The 22,431-nt window shown below is 47.7% G+C and overlaps 1 protein-coding gene across 1 annotated transcript in view; it reads right to left on the reverse strand.

The window, feature by feature from the left end:
- Positions 1–2,879: 2,879 nt before the first annotated feature.
- The window catches only part of CDK19 (cyclin dependent kinase 19), a 391,521-nt gene continuing 371,969 nt past the window's right edge, over positions 2,880–22,431 (reverse strand). The window contains exon 13 of the mRNA XM_030199212.1: positions 2,880–4,809. Coding sequence (XP_030055072.1) covers positions 4,687–4,809 — 123 coding nt within the window. The 3' untranslated portion in view covers positions 2,880–4,686. The remainder of the gene's footprint in view (positions 4,810–22,431) is intronic.

The following is a 22,431-nucleotide window of genomic DNA, read 5'->3' on the forward strand; positions in this document are numbered from 1 at the left end:
TGTATACAGGAAAAAAATAAAAACGTTGTGGGACCCTGTTGGTTCCTTGCCTAAAATAAAACTTCAACAAATAGTATTTTATCTGGTTACTGTCCTAGTGAACCACTGAGTGAAAAATGAGTCTACGAACCACACTTAGCTGAGGCTGAGAAACATACGAAAAGACAAATGAGGTTCACACTCTCCACAAGGACAGAACACAGCAGTAACGGGGTGGAAAGGAACCAATTCCAAGTGATCAGTCACCACACCAGGATAAGATGCTCCAATGAAATTTTAATAAGGGTCTTAATAAAATTTCATTGGAGCATCTTATCCTGGTGTGCTGAGAAACATATTACAGATGGTTAGTCCCAGGCTCTAACAAGGAGATTTAATGTACATGTTGTACATTCCTGGGAGGTTACCCATTCCAATTACTGGAATTGGACAATAAATACAAATGACTCTACTTCTACTGAAAGCTCAGTCCAGTTCTGTTTAAAAAAAAAATTAACAATGATTAAAGTGTATGTAGATAAATGGCCTCTGTACATGTGCATTTCATTCCAGGCTTCATCAGGATGGAGTCGGTCCAGAGGGTGGCTACTAAAATGGTCAGTGATCTTCATCATAAAGCGTATGGGGATAGCTTTAGAGAGCTCAATTTGTATACTTTGGAAGAAAGGCGGGAGATATGATAGAGCCCTACTTTTCAATTAGTGGTGTTTCTCTTTGGAATTCTTTTCCTCTCTCACTAAGATTAGAATAAAGCTATCCAATATTTCTGAAAAAGCTTAAAACATTTTTGCTTGATAGACAATGATCATGGAGTATTGTGTTCAGTTTTGGAGGCCGTATCTTGTTAAGGATGTAAAAAGAATTGAAGCGGTGCAAAGAAAAGCTACGAGAATGGTATGGGATTTGCGTTACAAGACGTATGAGGAGAGACTTGCTGAACTAAGCATGTATACTCTGGAGGAAAGGAGAAACAGGGGTGATATGATACAGACGTTCAAATATTTGAAAGGTATTAATCCGCAAACGAACCTTTTCCGGAGATGGGAAGGTGGTAGAACGAGAGGACATGAAATGAGACTGAAGGGGGGCAGACTCAAGAAAAATGTCAGGAAGTATTTTTTCACGGAGTGAGTAGTGGATGCTTGGAATGCCCTCCCGCGGGAGGTGGTGGAAATGAAAACGGTAACGGAATTCAAACATGCGTGGGATAAGCATAAAGGAATCCTGTGCCGAAGGAATGGATCCTCAGGAGCTTAGTCAAGATCGGGAGGCGGGGCTGGTGGTTGGGAGGCGGGGATAGGACTGGGCAGACTTATACGGTCTGTGCCAGAGCCGGTGGTGGGAAGCGGGACTGGTGGTTGGGAGGCCGGGATAGTGCGGGGCAGACTTATACGGTCTGTGCCCTGAAGAGCACAGGTACAAATCAAAGTAGGGTATACACAAAAAGCAGCAAATATGAGTTGTCTTGTTGGGCAGACTGGATGGACCGTGCAGGTCTTTTTCTGCCGTCATCTACTATGTTACTATGGTCTAGATGTTTTTAAACTTTACGATATTGATTTTTAATGACTGAATTTGTTTTTATTGTTTGATTTTATGTGTAATTTGCACACTATACTGTGTATTTTGAATTCTCTTTGTACACTGCGCTGAACCTTAACTGGGAAACAGTGGTTAATTAAGAAGAATATTGATATTGACCTTTAAATATCTACACGGCATAAATGAACAGGAAGTAATTCTCTTTCAATTGAAAGGAAGCTCTGGAATGAAGGGGCATTGGAAGAAAGTGAAAGGGGAAAGACTCAGAAGTAACCTGAGAAAATACTTCTTCAGAGAAAGGGTAGTGAATTTGTGCAATGGCCTCCCAGTAGAAGCGGTAGAGATAAAAACAATATCTGAATTGAAGAGAGCTTGGGACAAGTACACAAGATCTCTAAAGGAGTGAGGTACATCCATACACCTTAGATTCTCCAGAACTCACTCTATAAACAATACTGGAGAGTGTATAACATTATGAACAGATAAACCTGGAAAAGATATTTGATGTACGTCACTGCAGGGTACCTGCACTGCATTATGTATCTGAAACTCACCACTCAAACACAGATGATGCAAATTGAAGGAAAACTGCTACAAAGCTGGAGGAGGTGCAGGGAGTAGGATAGAACCAGGTTGCAAAGTGACATTCTAGATTCACACAAAGCTGGTATGCAACAGCTAATGAAGTAAAGTGTTAACTCAGAACCTACGGCAAAAAAACCCCAAAAAACAAACAAAAAGAAAACTACAGCAAAATGAAATAAAATTCTGAAAATCCAGAGAGCTTTAGGTCAGAATCATTAAGACCTGGAATTAAAAGATTTAATGATTCACTTCTCAAGCTAAGGGACTGGCTTGCACTGTAATTGGTAGCTCTCTGTCTACATTTATCATACCAAGAACTCATTCTGAAATGCAAAAACTATACACTGTGTGTTGGGACCAACCCAGCAGTTCAGAAATAATGCTGCATATTATCAAATGGAGGACTTAGATTTGATTGGTTTTCTGCTCCCCAGGGTCAGACGAGGCTGGAGATGCTGCCAAAACAGCATTCTCAACCTTTTAGTGAAGGATCTCAAAGTCACTGCTAAGTGATGACACCTAGTGTTTCGATTTAGGGCCCATGGAACACTGGTGCACAGACCCCAGCCTAGGAGTGGAGGAGTAGCCTAGTGGTTAGTGCAGTGGACTTTGATCCTGGGGAACTGAGTTTGATTCCCACTGCAGCTCCTTTTGACTATGGGCAAGTCACTTAACCCTCCATTGCCCCTGGTACAAAATAAGTACCTGAATAAATGTAAACCGCTTTGAATGTAGTTGCAAAACCTCAGAAAGGCAGTATATCAAGTCCCATTTCCCTTTCCCTTAACAGATAACTCTCCTTGAAATACTAAAGTAAGTTGAGAAGGAATATAAGACAAAATTCCCAGGTACTTGCAAATCAAGGCTCAAAGCAAGTAAACACTCCACTGTGATTCCAACAACTTGAGAGCTTGAAGAAAGCTCAGGTTAACAGTGGATTTACATGGGAGAATCCCATTACCAAGTGTCAGTTGAACTGAGAAAGCACAGATTTCATAGTGCATTTATATGGGAGTATCCCAATACTAAGTGTCATCTTGGATTGAGGAAATATCAGATTAATAGTAGGTTTATATGGGAGTATCCCATAAATAAATGTCATCTTGGACTGAGAAAACTCATGATTAATAGTGGGTTTATATGGTCATATCCCATTACTAAGTGTCTTTTGGACTGAGAAAGCTCAGATTAATAGAGGGTTTATATCGGAGTATCCCAACAGTATATACGATCTTGGACTGAGAAAGCTCAGATTAATAATAGGTTTATATGGGAATATCCCATTACTAAGTGTCACTTGGACTAAGAAAGCTCAGATTAATAGTGGATTTACATGAGAGTATCCTGTTACTAAGTATCATTTGGACTGAGAAAGCTCGGACTAATAGAGGGTTTATATGGGAGTATCTAGGCATCATCTTATTTTCCAGCAGTTCCTGGGCACAATCAGAAGTTTTAAATCTTAGCAGAAAGAGAAATGCTTCAATATAATAAAAATGTTATTAACAGGTGTTCAGTACAGCAAAAAGAAACAGATAGAACTTGCCACAGAACAAATCCTACTTGTCAAAATCTCTCTTCTGCTAGTTTGTTCGGCCATTTTCCCTACTCAAATACACAAGGCAGAAGCAGGAATGAGAGCATCAGTCAGAGTTACGATAGGTAGTACTGTTGCAGGATCTCTGTTGCTCAGCTGCAGTAAAGCAGAACCACCTTTTTCCTCTTCGTTGTTTGGATGTTACAGTGTTAATGCTCCAGAAGAGGATGGTGTGCTTTGAGCACCCTTTCTTTTTTTCTCTCGAGGAGTAGGGGAAGAGGTCTTTCTGCTTGTGCGTTGCCATGCTTTGGTCTGCTGGAGTTACAGAACCAGATCCCATTGGTTATTCCACAGGTACAGCGCTGCATTTATTTCCACAATTCAGGGATTTGGGGAATTAATAGGACTGAGCTTTGAAGTACTGGCTGGCTCCTGCAATCAGTACAGGCCAAGTACACAGGTGCATTTTTTTTTTTTGTCTTTGAAGACCCAACTTAAAAATGAGGCTGATTAAAACATTTGAGTAAAATACTCCAAAGCTTCTTGTCTTTGACATCCATTAAAAAGTAAATGTCCACCAAGAGGGGACAGTGCTCAGAAAACAAAGGTGCATTTAGTCTGTGTCTGTACATTGAGTCAAGTATAAAAACTATTCAGAGCCTGAGACTCTTACCTGCAAACATTACAGTTCCAATGAAGAGCTTTTAGGGATCCCCGCCATCACTGCGGCAGGGATGGTAAGAAACACAACCCTAAGGCTAAAAGAGGTTAAGTGCTGGCTTGAACTCAAAAGCCACCGTTGGCATGGCCACAACAAAAGATAGAGGGAGGCATCAGGGAAGGGAGTCACAAAAATCAGAAGTGGGACACAAAGGAAGAGGAACCCAGGAATAAAAGCAGTCCTTTCCAAGATTTCCATCCTTCCATGCTAGTTCTTCTTTTGTTTTGGTTTTCATAGTAAACTTCATATTGCTGGAGTCTTTTCAGTGTGTGTCAGCTGGGAGTGGAAAGTGAGCAGCCCATCAGTACCTGTGAGACTGGTGGTATTGAGAGCTCTGCTGAGAGGATGTGGTGTAGCCCATTGCTGTCTGGGACTGCGAAGATCCCTGAACATTGCTTTGGTAACTCAGGCGTGAGCTGGAGTGCTGGAAAACAGAACACAACAGGCTTGAAAATGCCCACATCTACGCCAGAATATTTTTATTAGCATCAGTGGTACAATCAATGGTACTAAGTCACCTGGACTACTGTAATGCACTTTACGCTGGCTGTAAAGAACAGATTATTAATACCGCAGCCAGACTTATATTTGGAAGGACAAAATATGAAAGTGCAAAACCCCTAAGAGAGAAATTACACTGGCTCCCACTTAAAGAACGGATCACGTTCAAAATCTGCACAATTGTTCATAAAATCATTCATGGAGACGCCCCGTCTTACATGCTTGACCTCGTGGACCTCCCACCCAGAAATGCCAAAAGATCTGCCCGTACTTACCTTAATCTACATTTCCCCAGCTGCAAAGGATTAAAATACAAACTAACACATGCGTCCAGCTTTTCCTACAAAAGCATGCAGATGTGGAACTCTCTTCCAAACTACGTGAAAACAATTAAAGAAATAACAAACTTTCGCAAATCGTTGAAAACCTATCTATTCACCAAGGCTTACCACGAGAATCCATAACTAACTACAACTCATCAACACCCTTCCCTCACTTGACCGTTTTCTCTCTATAACTGCTTGAGTAGATCGACTGCTAACCTTGTTATTATTATATCTCTGTACCACCAAATGTACTTCTGTTCCCTAAAATGGTGAAGCCATTACAGGTTTTTGTAAGCCACATTGAGCCTGCAAATAAATAGGTGGGAAAATGTGGGCTACAAGTGCAATAAATAATAATAATAATAATTTGCAGATAAGGAAATAAGCCATACTGATGTATTCATAACTTTGCATTGTGCTACCAAGGACAAGGTAACCAGGTATTTGCCACTAACAGAATTTTACATGATTTGAACTCCATGTAGAAAAGTGTCTTTTGTGTCTACCAAAGATACACTCATCATTCCAAAAGTAAGCCTGAATAATTTATTTCCCATGTCAGCTTCTATCAATGCCTAATGCTCTATGTTCATCTATTGCATTCATTGACACTGTTTGCATTTAAGTAGACTCCCAAAATAATTGTCTATTAATGTCATTAGAGATGGGACTGAGAGAAAATGGTCTGATATCTCTCCCTCATGGGGCTCTTCAGATTGCAAGTTCTTGCAAGTAATGAGATAAAAATTAGTCATTCAAGGATGAGGCACTGTCATCGGAAAGGACATCTGCAAAAGCATCTAGTATCTAAATGTTATCCTCCTCTGCCCAGGTATAGGGACACATGACTTCCACAGAATGTCTGTATTTATTGCCAGGTTAAGAGAGGTCACCTATGTGGGGAGGGACATAAAACTTACGCATGCCATTTTGTTCCACTTCACCACCTGTACTATTGCTCTTACTGCATGTATTAGCAGCTGCTAATTTTGAAAGAGAAACAACAGGGCTGGTTTGGTTTCCCATTGTAAACTGACTGCAATGTTCACAGGCTTGAGCAGTCTGAATATATTGAAACTAATGCATGCTGTTCACAAATCCGCTCTGAGAGACTAATTAATCAGCTATTTGAAATACACAGTTAAAGGTCTTCACATATTTCACATTTCACTAACTAGACCTTAAGAATTCTGAGCTAATGGAGGAGTAGTCTTACAGTTACAGTCAGGGGTCAAACTTCACTGCTTCTTGTGACCTCTGACAAGTTGCTAAAAAAAAAAAAGCTTTCTTGTGGATTCTTGGTTTTTTTTGTTTTTTTTGTTATGTTTGTAGTCTATGGGTTCCTTCTGTTTTCTATCTGTTTTGTGAACCTAAGTTGCTTAACACTCCATTACCTCAAGTACAAACTTAAATTGTAAGCTGATCTGAACATGTATACCCTGGAGGAAAGGAGAAACGGGTGATATGATACAGACGTTCAAATATTTGAAAGGTATTAATCCGCAAACGAACCTTTTCCGGAGATGGGAAGGCGGTAGAACGAGAGGGCATGAAATGAGATTGAAGGGGGGCAGACTCAAGAAAAATGTCAGGAAGTATTTTTTCACGGAGAGGGTGGTGGATGCTTGGAATGCCCTCCCATGGGAGGTGGTGGAGATGAAAACGGTAACGGAATTCAAACATGCGTGGGATAAACATAAAGGAATCCTGTTCAGAAGGAATGGATCCTCAGAAGCTTAGCGGAGATTGGGTGGCAGCACCGGTAGTGGGAGTTGGGGCTAGTGCTGGGCAGACTTCTATGGTCTGTGACCGTAAAATGGAAGATACAAATCAAGGTCAGGTATACACAAAAAGTAGCACATATGAGTTTATCATGTTGGGCAGACTGGATGGACCATGCAGGTCTTTCTATGCTGTCATCTACTATGTTACTATGTTATGGGCAGAGAAATAACTTGTGTACCTCCTTGAGCACGGATATGGCAAGGTGAGTAATTAAGGCCATTATTTTAGAAACATATCCAACTGTAATCTGTGGCATTCACATATGTATAGCACATAGATATGTAAATACCAATTCCAGAAAGCCACTTCAACACATGCATATCCACACCACACAGAGATTTCAAGGATGCGTAGAGTGGGGAGTGGGTGTGACTCAGGTGAGACTAAAATGTACACACCTATGCCCCATTTTACAAACGGAATATGCATGTATGAGGAAAATGTTCCTCATTGAGTTTTATGCCAGGTTTTATAATAGGATACTAGAAAGAATTATGTAACTAACGAACAGCAAATATCATATTAAAATATCTGTAGTGACTGCTGCAAAAACATTATAACCTGGAAAATTTTGACTTCTCCATGAATATCTATATATATCAGGTGGAAGTGAAGCTCTTTGAGTCAATGACGGGCTAAGCGTCTGTATTCCCATAAGTAGAGGCGATATGTGGTGTGGCATCAGGTGGAAGTGAAGTTTTATCAGTCGCTCAGAGGCAGGAAGGTTTCTGTAAAAAAAGTCTGTTTTGTAATGGAATCTAATGTGATTCAAAAGTAATTTTCTGGGATTGGTTTCTGATGGGAACTGGTGTATGTTGGGGAACTGATAAAGTTAGTGGGTGTGGAATTGAGCGGGAGTGGGTAAAAAAAAGGTTGTTTTGTAGGTGAATCAAGGAAAAAGCTTAGGTTGTAAGTGAATCAGGTGGGCGAGGAAAAAGCTTGGTTTGTAGGTGAATCAGGTGGGCGAGGGTGGGATTAAATTGTATTTTTAATTTCTATATATGGTATGTTTGTAAATCTGTGTTTTTGGTGTGTTCTGGCATGTTAATGTATCAGGGGGTGTGGAAGGGGAAAGGGAAGAAGGTAAATTTTAGACTGTGATGCTTCATGATTGTTAAGGGTGGGAATTGTCCTCCATGGAACAGTGGGAATTGGTTAGGTGGTAATTGTCCTGGTGGCAATTTTCCAGATGGGAATTGGTGACTGGGAACTGTCCAGGTGGGAACTAACCTAGAATCCACTACCACATGCCAACTGCTTCCTGACACAAGGGGTAGTAATCTGTACTCCACTGCTTAGAACATCATAACCTGGTTGTCGGTTTGGATGAGAACAATTTGGTTCTGGAGCCATCCTATATAATAATTCTCACCGCCAACGTTCTGAGGCTGCCTGGGACCGTGGCTTCCACTGGAGGTGGTCTGCTTCATGAAGTAGATCAAAGTGACGTCAGCAGCAAACAGCGACCCAGGCAGGGGGAGGAGTAACAGCTAGGGGGAGGAGTAGGCAGCAGCAAACAGCGACCCAGGCAGGGGGAGGAGTAGCAGCCAGGGGCGTGTTTCCCTACTCCTCCCCATGCCTAGGAATCGCACCAGACTGGCTGCCAACCTCCCGAACCACACGCGCACACTAACCGCCCTCAAAAAACCGCCGCCGCCCTCCCTCTCCAAGTCCAGATTCGGACTGTCTGAGAGGACGAAGAGGGAGGGCGGCGAGACGGCAAGTGAGAGGCTGCGCCGACTGTCCAATGTGGAGCAGGTGGGTGAGGGATCAGAGCAGGGGTCGGGGTCCACTCGGAAGAGGGGGGAGGGAAAGATCAGCGGGTCCGACTCCAGCGCATCCGTCATCCCAGTTCACTCACAACAAAGCAAGCAAACCTATGAGATGCTGCAGGACGTCTAATAGACAGGAGTGGAAGACAGCATAGCAAGTCTACGGTAAGCAAGGAAGCCCATTGGTTAATCTCTGTTTCCACTCCCCTATGCAGCCCTCATTGGCATACACTCAAAAACAAGCAAACCTAGGAGCTGCTACTGCACATTGTCGTTTTAAGATTGTTGATAGACAGTGCCTTAAAATGTCAAGGACAAAATGAGGGGGTAGACAGAGAGACCCTGCAACTGGGAGGGGGGGCAGGGGGGGGGGAAACAGGGAGGACCCTGCAACGGGGAAACAGGGAGGAAGGAAGGAAGGAAGGGAGGAAGGGACGGAGGGGGGACCCTGCAACTGGGAAAAAGGGAGGGAGGGAGGGAGGGAGGGGGACCTCCCTACAACTGGGAGACAGGCCCGGGGGGGGGGGGGGATGATGGCCCTGGAACTGGGAGGGAGGGTGGACCCTGGCACATACTCTCATACACACACTCAGTCTCACTCTCTCTCTGTCACACACACACTCGCACATTCACTCTCTCTCACACAGTCACTCTCACACACACTCACTCAAGCATACACATTCCCAGGAAAACCTTGCTAGCGCCCGTTTCCTTTAAAACAGAAACGGGCCTTTTTTTACTAGTAAGAACATAAGAGTAGCCATACTGGGTCAGACCAATGGTCCATCTAGCCCAGTATCCTGTTTTCCAAACAGTGGCCAAGCCAGGTCACAAATACCTAGCAGAAACCCAAATAGTGGCAACACTCCATACTACAAATCCCAGGGCAAGCAGTTGCTTCCCATGTATGCCTCAATAGCAGACTATGGACTTTTCCTCCAGGAATTTGTCCAGACCTTTTTTTAAACCCAGATACACTAACTGAGGGTCGCCTGATCCTAGCCAAAAAGCACCTGGAAACCCTGGGCACCTGGAGCGAGGGCCCTGGGAAGATCGGGGTGGACCTGGGAATCATCCCAGATACAGCTGTGAGGATATGCAGAAGGGCTGCAAGTCCTCCACAGCACCTAGTGGGAGCCTCACTTTGGTTATTGGGAAAGTAATGAAAGCATTACTGAAGGAAATGATAGTGAATTTCCTGGAATCCGATAGATTACAAGATCTAAGACACCATGGTTTTACCAAAGGTAAATTTCATTTCATTTTACTTTCTTACTATACCACCTTTACTGACAGGCCGACCAAGGCGGTGTACAAAAACTAAAATTACAAAAATATGAAGAGTAGAAAGGAACTACAATATCAAACAGGAAAGGGATACAAATACATACAAGAGAGGAAGTACAAAGCAAGAAATAGAGTTAAAGACAGCATAGAAAGGTAAAGCAAAATTCCTTGTGAATCACAGAGAACAAACTCTCAATCTGGGGAAAAGGCACATTTGAAAAGCTAAGTTTTGAGGTCAATTTTGAACTGGTTTAAGGAGGATTCAGCACGAAGGGTTAAGGGCATAGAATTCCAAAGGGCTAGGACTGTGAAGAAAAAAAGCATGGCATCTGGTTGACTGCAGAATAGCCTGTTAAGGGTTAGGAAGAACCAGACGATGATCATTCAGAGAGCGGAGGGAACGTGAAGCAGCACAGGGAACAGTGAGAGAGGAAAGGTAATCAGGGCAGTCCATGCGGAGGGCTTTAAAGGTTAAAAGAAGGGTTTTATAAATAGTTCGTTGCTCTATGGGAAGCCAGTGGTGTTGCTGAAATAAAGGAGCGACATGATCTGTGCACTGGGCATGGCAGAGAAGGCAGATAACCAAATTCTGGAGAGTTTGGACTTTATTTAGGCGAGATTTTGGACATCCTAAGTATATAATATTGCAATAGTCTATTCTAGGAGTGAAGGTGAAAAATTGAGAGAGTGAATGATACATACCTGTAGCAGGTGTTCTCCGAGGACAGCAGGCTGATTGTTCTCACGACTGGGTGACGTCCGCGGCAGCCCCCACCAACCGGAAGAAGCTTCGCGGGCGGTCCGCACGCAGGGCACGCCCACCGCGCATGCGCGGCCGTCTTCCCGCCCGTGCGCGACCGTTCCCGCCAGTTGAATGACAAGCAAAAGATGAAAACGCAACTCCAAAGGGGAGGAGGGAGGGTAGGTGACAACAATCAGCCTGCTGTCCTCGGAGAACACCTGCTACAGGTATGTATCATTCACTTTCTCCGAGGACAAGCAGGCTGCTTGTTCTCACGACTGGGGTATCCCTAGCTCTCAGGCTCACTCAAAACAAGAACCCAGGTCAATTGAACCTCGCAACGGCGAGGGTATAACCGAAATTGACCTACGAAGAACAACTAACTGAGAGTGCAGCCTGACCAGAATAAATTCGGGTCCTGGAGGGTGGAGTTGGATTTAAACCCCAAACAGATTCTGCAGCACCGACTGCCCGAACCGACTGTCGCGTCGGGTATCCTGCTGGAGGCAGTAATGTGATGTGAATGTGTGGACAGATGACCACGTCGCAGCCTTGCAGATCTCTTCAATAGTGGCTGACTTCAAGTGGGCCACTGACGCTGCCATGGCTCTAACACTATGAGCCGTGACATGACCCTCAAGAGCCAGCCCAGCCTGCTAGCCAATTGGAGATGGTGCGTTTCCCGACAGCGACCCCTAGCCTGTTAGGGTCGAAAGAAACAAACAATTGGGCGGACTGTCTGTGGGGCTGTGTCCGCTCCAAGTAGAAGGCCAATGCTCTCTTGAAGTCCAATGTGTGCAACTGACGTTCAGCAGGGTGGGTATGCGGCCTGGGGAAGAATGTTGGCAAGACAATTGACTGGTTAAGATGGAACTCCGACACCACCTTCGGCAGGAACTTTGGGTGGGTGCGGAGCACTACTCTGTTATGATGAAATTTGGTATATGGAACATGAGCTACCAGGGCTTGAAGCTCACTGACCCTATGAGCTGAAGTAACTGCCACCAAGAAAATGACCTTCCAGGTCAAGTACTTCAGATGGCAGGTATTCAGTGGCTCAAAAGGAGGTTTCATCAGCTGGGTGAGGACGACGTTGAGATCCCATGACACTGCAGGAGGCTTGATAGGGGGCTTTGACAAAAGCAAGCCTCTCATGAAACGAACGACTAAAGGCTCTCCAGAGATGGCTTTACCTTCCACACGATAATGGTAAGCACTAATCGCACTAAGGTGATTCCTTACTGAGTTGGTCTTGAGGCCAGACTCTGATAAGTGCAGAAGGTATTCAAGCAGGTTCTGTGCAGGGCAAGAACGAGGTTCTAGGGCCTTGCTCTCACACCAAACGACAAACCTCCTCCACTTGAAAAAGTAACTCTTTTTAGTGGAATCCTTCCTAGAGGCAAGCAAGACACAGGAGACACCCTAAGACAGACCCAACGAAGCGAAGTCTACGCCCTCAACATCCAGGCCGTGAGAGCCAGAGACTGAAGGTTGGGGTGCAGCAGCGCTTCGTCGTTCTGCGAGATGAGAGTCGGAAAACACTCCAATCTCCACGGTTCTTCGGAGGACAACTCCAGAAGAAGAGGGAACCAGATCTGACGGGGCCAAAAAGGCGCTATCAGAATCATGGTGCCGTGGTCTTGCTTGAGCTTCAGTAAGGTCTTCCCCACCAAAGGTATGGGAGGATAAGCATACAAGAGGCCGGTCCCCCAATGGAGGAGAAAGGCATCTGACGCTAGCCTGCCGTGTGCCTGTAGTCTGGAACAGAACAGAGGCAGCTTGTGGTTGGTCTGAGAGGCGAAAAGGTCCACCGAGGGGGTGCCCCACTCTCGGAAGATCTTGCGTACCACTCTGGAATGAAGCGACCACTCGTGCAGTTGCATGACTCTGCTCAGTCTGTCGGCCAGACTGTTGTTTACACCTGCCAGGTATGTGGCTTGGAGGAGCATGCCGAACTGGCAAGCCCAGCGCCACAGCCCGACGGCTTCCTGACACAAGGGGCGAGATCCGGTGCCCCCCTGCTTGTTGGTGTAATACATTGCAACCTGATTGTCTGTCCGAATTTGGATAATTTGGTAGGACAGCCGATCTCTGAAAGCCTTCAGTGCGTTCCAGATCGCTCGGAGCTCCAGGAGGTTGATCTGCAGATCCTTCTCCTGGAGGGACCACAGACCCTGGGTGTGAAGCCTATCGACATGAGCTCCCCACCCCAGGCGAGATGCATCCGTCGTCAGCACTTTCGTGGGCTGCGGAATTTGGAATGGACGTCCCAGGGTCAAATTGGTCCGAATGGTCCACCAGAGCAGTGAAGTGCGGCAACTGGTGGAGAGGCGGATGACATCTTCTAGATTCCCGGTGGCTTGGAACCACTGGGAAGCTAGGGTCCATTGAGCATCTCATGTGAAGACGAGCCATGGGAGTCACATGAACTGTGGAGGCCATATGACCCAGAAGTCTCAACATCTGCCGAGCTGTGACCTGCTGAGACGCTCTGGTCTGCGAAGCCAGGGACAGGAGGTTGTTGGCCCTCGCTTCGGGAAGGAAGGCCTGAGCCGTCTGGGTATTCAGCAGAGCTCCTATGAATTCCAGAGACTGGTTTGGCTGGAGATGGGACTTTGGGTAATTTATCACAAACCCCAGCAGCTCCAGGAGTTGAATAGTGCACTGCATGGACCGGAGGGCTCCTGCCTCCGAGGTGTTCTTGACCAGCCAATCGTCGAGATATGGGAACACGTGCACTCCCAGCTTGCGTAAGTACGCCGCTACCACCACGAGGCACTTTGTAAACACTCGTGGGGCAGAGGCGAGCCCAAAGGGCAGCACACAATACTGAAAGTGCCGTGCACCCAGGCGGAATCTGAGATACTGTCTGTGAGCTGGCAGTATCGGGATGTGAGTGTATGCGTCCTTTAAATCCAGGGAACATAGCCAATCGTTTTTCTGAATCATTGGCAGAAGGGTGCCCAAGGAAAGCATCCTGAACTTTTCTTTGACCAGGAATTTGTTCAGGCCTCTCAGGTCTAGGATGGGACGCATCCCCCCTGTTTTCTTTTCCACAAGGAAGTACCTGGAATAGAATCCCTGCCCTTCCTGCCCGGGTGGTACGGGCTCGACCGCATTGGCGCTGAGAAGGGCGGAGAGTTCCTCTACAAGTACCTGCTTGTGATGGGAGCTGAAGGATTGAGCCCCCGGAGGACAATTTGGTGGCAGGGAGGCCAAATTCAGGGCGTATCCGCACCGCACTATTTGGAGAACCCACTGGTCGGAGGTTATGAGAGGCCACCTTGGTGAAAAATTTTAACCTCCCTCCGACCGGTAGATCGTCCGATACGGACACTTTGAGGGCGGCTATGTTCCCGTGGATCCAGTCAAAAGCCCGTCCCCGGCTTTTGCTGTGGAGGCGCAGGGGGCTGCTTAGGCGCACGCTGTTGACGAGAACGAGCGCGCTGGGGCTGTCCCTGTGCCTGACGAGGCCTTCGGGCCGGCTGGGTGTACCTACGCTTTGCAAAAGAATAGGGTACAGCCTGCTGGGCCCGGGAAAAACGTCCACCTACTGAGGTGGATGCTGAAGGCGCCCGGTGGGAGAGCTTGTCGAGGGCGGTTTCCCGCTGATGCAGTTGGTCCACCAGCTGCTCGACCTTCTCACCAAAAATATTATCTCCCTGGCAAGGGACGTCGGCCAGTCTCTGCTGGGTGCGGTTGTCCAGGTCAGAGGCACGCAGCCATGAGAGCCTGCGCATCACTATACCTTGGGCCGCAGCACGAGATGCCACGTCACAGGTGTCATAGATACCCCTGGACAGGAACTTTCTGCACGCCTTCAGCTGCCTGACCACCTCCTGATAAGGCCTGGACTGCTCCGGCGGGAGCTTATCGACCAGGTCCGCCAGTTGCTTCACATTGTTCCGCATGTGGATGCTCGTATAGAGCTGGTATGACTGGATGCGGGTCACGAGCATGGAGGATTGGTAGGCCTTCCTCCCAAACGAGTCCAGAGTGCGAGACTCCCGCCCTGGGGGCGCCGAGGCGGTATCCCTCGAACTCCGTGCCCTCTTGAGAGCAGAATCCACGACCGCCGAGTCATGGGGCAATTGGGGCCGCATTAACTCTGGGTCCGAGTGGATTCTGTATTGGGACTCTGCTTTCTTGGGGATGATGGGATTAGATAGCGGTCTCATCAAGTTCCGAAGCAGTGTCTCTTTGAGGACATTGTGCAACGGCACCGTGGAGGACTCTCTAGGTGGTGATGGATAGTCGAGGACCTCGAGCATCTCAGCCCTCGGCTCATCCACAGAGACCACGGGGAAGGGAATGCAAATAGACATATCCCTTACAAAGGAGGCAAAGGAGAGGCTCTCAGGGGGCGAGAGTTTCCTCTCCGGTGAAGGCGTGGGGTCAGAGGGAAGGCCCACAGACTCCTCTGAGGAGAAATATCTGGGGTCCTCCTCCTCCCCCCACGAGGCCTCTTCCTCGGTATCGGACATAAGCTCATGTAGCTGAGTCCTTAACCGGGCCCGGCTCGACGTCGAGGCACCGAGGCCTCGGTGTCGTCGAGCGGTGGACTCCCGCGCCGGCGGGGACGAAGCTCCCTCCATCGACGTCGACGGGGACTCCACCTGCGTGGCGGTCGAGACCGGCGGCGGTGTTGACGGCCTCGGCACCGGGCTAGAGCTCGCCGGCGCCACAGTCAACGGCGCCGAGGGCGCAAGCACCCCCGGCGCCGGCACAGCTTGGCGCATCAGCCCTTCCAGGATCCCCGGAAGGATGGCTCGGAGGCACTCGTCCAGGCCCGCTGCCGGGAAAGACGGGGGGGCCGGTACAGGCGTCGGTGCCGGAAGCTGTTCGGGTCCAGGAGACTCCACCGAAGTGCTGGAACCCTGACGCGTCGGTACCTCCACAACCGAAGGGGATCTCTCCTCTCGACGCGGACGCTTCGGCGTCGACTCCTCGCCGGTACCGAGATCCGGCTGCATCGAAGGCGACCGATGACGGTGCTTCTTGGATTTCCTCCGGTGCCCGTCATCGGTGCCCGCAGGGATGGAGGAGGAGGAGGTCGATCCCCCTCGGTCTCGAAGAACCGGGTCAGACAGGGTTCGGTCCCGCGGGCCATGGGCCGAGGGAGTGACCGGGGCCGATTGCCCACGCGGCCTCTCACCCCTACCCTCACCGGAGGACCGGCGGGCCGACGGGACCTGTTCTCCTGAGGTCGATGCCATCGGTGCCGATTTCGCGGGCTCGATACCGGTACCGAAGAACCGGCCGTCGATACCGATGCCGTCGAGGTCGACGTCGAGGGGCCGGCGCAAGTTCCAAAAAGACGGTCCCGAAGAACTTGCCTCGCAACCTGAGTCCGTTTCCGGAGACCAAGACACAGGGAACACGACTTGATATTGTGCCCCGGCCCGAGGCACTGGAGGCACCAAGCGTGGGTGTCGGTCTGCGAGATAGGCCGGCCGCACAGACCACACTTCTTAAATCCACTCGGGACCTTCGAGGACATCGACGGAAAAATCGCGTCGGCGAAGTTAAAGTCGTCGATGGTGGCGGTAATCACACCTCGAAAAATAAATCGACCGTGCGGCCACTAGGCCGCAACGCGATGCCCCCGCTAGATACGAGGGAAAAAATGGAGCGCGTGCTCTCTGTTTTTTTTTTTTTTAAGGGAAAAGAAAAAAGTGGAGCGCGCGGCAACAGAAAAACAAAACAACGAATTTGCGTAACGCTGACGGTTTTTCCGGGGCTGACTCAGAGATAGCGGCGATCGCACGACTCTCTCCAGCGCGGAAAAAAAAGGAACTGGCGGAACGGTCGCTGCACGGGCGGGAAGACGGCTGCGCATGCGTGGTGGGCCTGCCCTGCGTGCGGACCGCCCACGAAGCTTCTTCCGGTGGTGGGGCTGCACGGACGTCACCCAGTCGTGAGAACAAGCAGCCTGCTTGTCCTCGGAGAAAGTGAAACATTGCATGATCAAAATAACATCTGACTGTGCGTAGTTGAGGTAGAATGAAAAACCCTGATTTACATACAGCAGAGATTTGTAGGAAAAATTACAGTTGTGAATCTAGAATGACTCCCAAATAGCGGAGAGAATTAGAAGGTTGAATGAGGGTTCCAAATATGTTCAGTGGAGTAGTAGGCATTGGAAGCCCTCCGGTAAACCAATAGGCAACTGTTTTTTGGGTATTCAAAATGAAACGGTGGGAGGATGACCAGTTAGAAACAGCCAAAAGGCAGTCTTGCAATGGATTAACAGAAAAAAATCAATAAGATGTTGTCCACATAGAAGTGAGGATATATTAAAAGATTGGATAAGATTTGCTAGTGGGCTAAGAAAGAGGTTAAAAAGAATAGGGGAGAGAATTGAATTCAATTCAAACTTCTCTTATTGACCTATAAGTGCATTCACTCTGCCGCTCCCCAGTACCTCTCCACTCTTGTCTCTTCCTACGCCCCCCCTCGGGTGTTCTGTTCTGTAGATAAATCTCTCCTATCTGTCCCCTTCTCCTCTACTGCTAATTCCAGACTCCGTTCCTTTTATCTCGCTGCACCTCACGCCTGGAATAGACTTACCGAGCCTGTACATCTAGCCCCGTCTTTGGCCGTTTTCAAGTCCAGATTAAAAGCCCACCTCTTTGCCGCTGCTTTTGACTCCTAACCTCTACTCACTTGCCCTGTCCTTTTATCTCCACCTTCTTATTCCCTTACCCCTTAGTTCTGCCTGTTTACCTGTCTTATCTAGATTGTAAGCTCTTTGAGCAGGGACTGTCTTTTTGTGTTTGTTGTACAGTGCTGCGTGTGCCTTATAGCGCTATAGAAGTGACAAGTAGTAGTAGTAGTAGAATAGACCCTTGAGGAACACCACAAACTAGCGTACGAGATGAAGAAACAGAAGATGAGGACTGGACAATATAAGAGTGACTCTAGATGAAAGAAGAAAGCCAGGTAAGTACAGTACCTGACAGACCAAGCGATGAAAGCTGTGAAAGGAGTAATCAGTGATTAACTAAATCAAAGGCAGCAGAAAGGTCTAAGGAAATAGCAAGGATGAAGTTATGCTTATCTAAATGAAATAGATTTCACTTAGAAGAGTGGTTAGTACAGCTTCTGTGCTAAAGTTAGGTCGGAATCTTGACTGGCATGGATGCAGGGCTAAAGATTTCTCAGCATAGTCAGAAAGCTGTAAGAAGACAGTTTTTTTCAAGTAATTTTGAGAGAAAACAGATTTGATACGGGACAATCATTAGCTGGAACAGATGGATCAAGAGATGTTTTTTTAAACAGAGGACGAACAACAGCTAATTTCCATGAAATAGGGACTTGACCCGTAGAGAGACTAGTATTAATAACAGATCAAATATAGGGGAGACCATGGTCAGAATTTTGTAGCCAAGAAGAGGGGAAAGGGTCCAAAGAGCAGGAGGACACCTTCATAGATTTTAGAATTTTAGAAAGTGAGGTTGTGGATTGTTGCTGGAAAGTGGACCAAAAGAGGATCCTACAAAAGATGAAGCTAGTGGAGGATCAGAGGGTTGGGAGTAAAGTGATGAGACATTCTGTGTAAAAGACTAGAGCGGAGATGAGATACTATTAGAGGATGACCTAAAGTGGGGCAGCTAGGAGATGAAAAACAGATAGAGAAAGACTCTGCTGATGTTTCCAGTAAAGATGGGGTGGGATGTTTAGATATAAGGGAACGGTATACAGTGTACAGTTCCTTTGTGGGGTTTGGCACCTTCTTAATTTGATCTGCAAGGTAAAGACCTTTAGCTTTCTTGAGAAGATAACTGTAATTTCGAGACAGCGATCTGAACAAGGCCAAGTCAGCCAAATGGTGCCAAACAAATCTGATTGAATTCTTTGATTGAGTGACCAGAGAACTGGATCGAGGATGTGCGCTAAATGTAATCTACTTAGATTTCAGCAAAGCCTTTCACATGGTTCCTCATAGGAGGCTCTTGAATAAACATGACAAGCTGAAGTTAAGACCCAAAGTAATGAACTGGATTAGGAACTGGTTAACAGACAGATGCCAGAGAGTGGTGGTTAATGGAATTCACTCGGAGGAAGGAAAGGTGAGTATTGGAGTGCCTCAAGGATCAGCGCTGGAACCTATTCTGTTCAATATATTTATGAGCAACATTGCAAAAGGGGTAGAAGGTAAGGTCTGCCTTTTTGCGGATGATACCAAGATTTATAATGGAGTGGACACCTCGAAGGGAGTGGAAAACATGAAAAAGGATCTGTAAGTTAGAATGGTCTGATGTTTGGCAGTAAAAATTCAATGCAAAGAAGTGCAGCACTTAGGGAGTCAAACTCCTAGGAAGCCCTACGTGCTAGGTGGTGAGAGACTGATATGCATAGAGAGAGAGAAAGAGACAGATCTTGGGGTGATAGTACCTGAGCATCCGAAGGCAACGAAACAGTATGACAAGGCAGTGGCCATAGCCAGAAGTATGACAGGCTGTATAGAGAAAGGTGTATCCAGCAGAGGAAAGGAGGTAATGACGCCCCTGTACAAGTTGTTAGTGAGGCCCCACTTGGAATATTGTGTTCAGTTTTGGAAGCCGCATCTTGCTAAGGATGTAAAAAGACCTGAAGTGGTCCAGAGGAAGGTGACAAAAATGTTACAGTGTTTGAGCCAAAAGATGTATGAGAAGAGACTGGAAGACTTGAATATGTATACCCTAAAGCAGAGAAGAGATGGGGAGATATGATATAGACATTTAAATACTTGAAAGGTATTAATATAGAAACAAATATTTTCCAGAAAGGGAAAAAGGTTAAGTCTAGTGGACGTGAATTGAGGTTGCAGGGTGGTAGATGTAGGAGTAATGTCAGGAAATTCTTTTTCACGGAGAGGGTTGTTGATACCTGGAATGCTCTCCCAAGGGCGGTGGTGGAGAAAAAAATGGTGACAGAATCCAAAAAGGCGTGTGATGAACACAGAGGATCTCTAATTAGAAAATGAATGGTATAAAAAACAAAACTTAAATGGTTGCAACTTGATTGCATGTCGAGTGGTGCTTAGAGGGCAACTTCGGCTCTGAAGAAATAAGGCTTGAACTGGGCAAGCTTGTATGGTTTGGGTCCTGTATATGGAAATCCGGTTTAGGATGGGCAGGAGTGGGCACTGGAATGTGAGGACAGTGCCAGGCAGATTTTTATGGTTTGTGTCTCATAAATGACAAGATGGATTTGGATAGGCTAGAGTGGGCTTCAATGGCAAGTTCACTAATTGGAACCTAAGGACAGGGCCGGGTGAACTTCTACGGTCTATGTTCCAAAAATGTCAGCGAGAGATAATAATCAAGTATTTTATATTTATTTGTTACATTTGTATACCACATTTTCCCACCTATTTGCAGGCTCAATGTGGCTTACATAGTACCGTAAAGGCGTTCGCCAAGTCCGGTACAGAAACAAATTGTCCCGTCTGTGGCCGTGCCAACCCTCAGACTTACCCTGTTTCTGGGAGTCAGTGTCTGTGCTGGCTTCTGCTTGTCTCTGTGTCTGTGTCTGTCTTAGGTTCTCTCTGGCTCTGTGTGCTGATTGCCTTACTGAACCTCACCTGTGTGGGCTTTGCCTCTTCCAAGATGGCTGCCGCCTCCTCCTCTTTGCCAGTATCCTAGATGGCTCCCGCTGTTCCTTCCTATGGGATGCCTGCTCTGAGTGTCAAGCCTCTGTTTGGTTGCAAGGTGATTGCTGCAGCTGTAGCTCTGGTGTTGAGGGCTTTATTAATCACTTGGAGACTACAGTCCTGGCCTTTGCATCTCATCTTATCTAAAGGTCCTGGTGTATAGAGTGCCCTGTACACAGTTTCAGTGTTTGCTCTGAGTGAGTTTCTATGTTTGTGTATACTAGCTAGCTTAGGCACCGTGTGGCTTGTAGCCTGTGTATAGCCTTGCTAGTGTTCTATGTTTGTTCAGACTAGCTAGCTTAGGCACCGTGTGGCTTGTAGCCTGTGTATAGCTTTGCTAGTGTTCTATGTTTGTTCAGACTAGCTAGCTTAGGCACCGTTTGGCTTGTAGCCTGTGCATAGCTCTGCTAGTACTCTGTGTTTGTTTCCAGTGTTTGACTAGCTAGCTTAGGCACCGTCTGGCTTGTAGCCTGTGCATAGCTCTGCTAGTCCTCTGTGTTTGTTTCCAGTGCATGACTAGTTAGCTTAGGCACCGTCTGGCTTGTAGCCTGTGCATAGCTCTGCTAGTCACTATCCCAAGACTGTGTTTGTTCCTAGTGTTAGACTGGCCGCCCTTGCTAGTCACTATCCCAAGACTGTGTTTGTTCCTAGTGTTAGACTAGCCGCCCTTGCTAGTCGCTATCCCAAGACTGTGTTTGTTCCTAGTGTTAGACTAGCCGCCCTTGCTAGTCGCTATCCCAAGACTGTGTTTGTTCCTAGTGTTAGACTGGCCGCCCTTGCTAGTCGCTATCCCAAGACTGTGTTCGTTCCTAGTGTTAGACTGGCCGCCCTTGCTAGTCGCTATCCCAAGACTGTGTTTGTTCCTAGTGTTAGACTGGCCGCCCTTGCTAGTCACTATCCCAAGACTGTGTTTGTTCCTAGTGTTCAGCTAGCTGTCCTGCTAGCCACCTCCAGAGACAGTGTTGCATCTCCTGCTAGCCGTCCTGCTAGCCCTCCTGCGGAGACAGTGACTTCAGCTAGCCGTCCTGCTAGCCACCTCCAGAGACAGTGTTGCATCTCCTGCTAGCCGTCCTGCTAGCCCTCCTGCGGAGACAGTGACTTCAGCTAGCCGTCCTGCTAGCCACCTCCAGAGACAGTGTTGCATCTCCTGCTAGCCGTCCTGCTAGCCCTCCTGCGGAGACAGTGACTTCAGCTAGCCGTCCTGCTAGCCACCTCCAGAGACAGTGTTGCATCTCCTGCTAGCCGTCCTGCTAGCCCTCCTGCGGAGACAGTGACTTCAGCTAGCCGTCCTGCTAGCCACCTCCAGAGACAGTGTTGCATCTCCTGCTAGCCCTCCTGCGGAGACAGTGACTTCAGCTAGCCGTCCTGCTAGCCACCTCCAGAGACAGTGTTGCATCTCCTGCTAGCCGTGCTGCTAGCCCTCCTGCGGAGACAGTGACTTCAGCTAGCCGTCCTGCTAGCCATCTCCAGAGACAGTGTTGAATCCTGCCGACTGCCAGAACCCGGACAGACCCTGCTTGTCTGCCTTGCCTTCGCCTAGGGGCCAGGGGGCACCCCTGGACCTTCATTCCTGCTGTTCCTGTAAGTCCTACCGGCTGCCAGAACCTGAGGGCTCAACCCGAGGGGGAAGGCAGTCAAGTGTAGGTGAAGCCTAGGTCCAGGGTGTTCCAGTTCCGCGGGTTCCGCTCCAGTGTGTTCCAGTCCAGCGGGTTTCACCCCTGTATGTTTCAGTCCAGTGGGGCCACTCCAGTGTGTCCAGTCCAGTGGGCCCCACTCCAGTGCGCACCCGTCCGGTGCGTTCCAGTTCCGAGTGTTCCGGTGTAGAACTCCAGTCCGGAGTTCCGGTCCAGTCTTATCTCCTCTCTACCTGGAAGGTGATTTTGCCTAAAGGACTCACAAACCCCGCGCTTCCGGGGAAGAAGCCTGAAGGTATGCCAAGGTCCTCGAGAGCGCGGCAAGCGCGAGAGACGCGACACAAATACATGGTGATGTTGTG

The sequence above is a fragment of the Microcaecilia unicolor genome, chromosome 3, assembly GCF_901765095.1.
Source record: "Microcaecilia unicolor chromosome 3, aMicUni1.1, whole genome shotgun sequence".
Taxonomy (NCBI): Eukaryota; Metazoa; Chordata; class Amphibia; order Gymnophiona; family Siphonopidae; genus Microcaecilia; species Microcaecilia unicolor.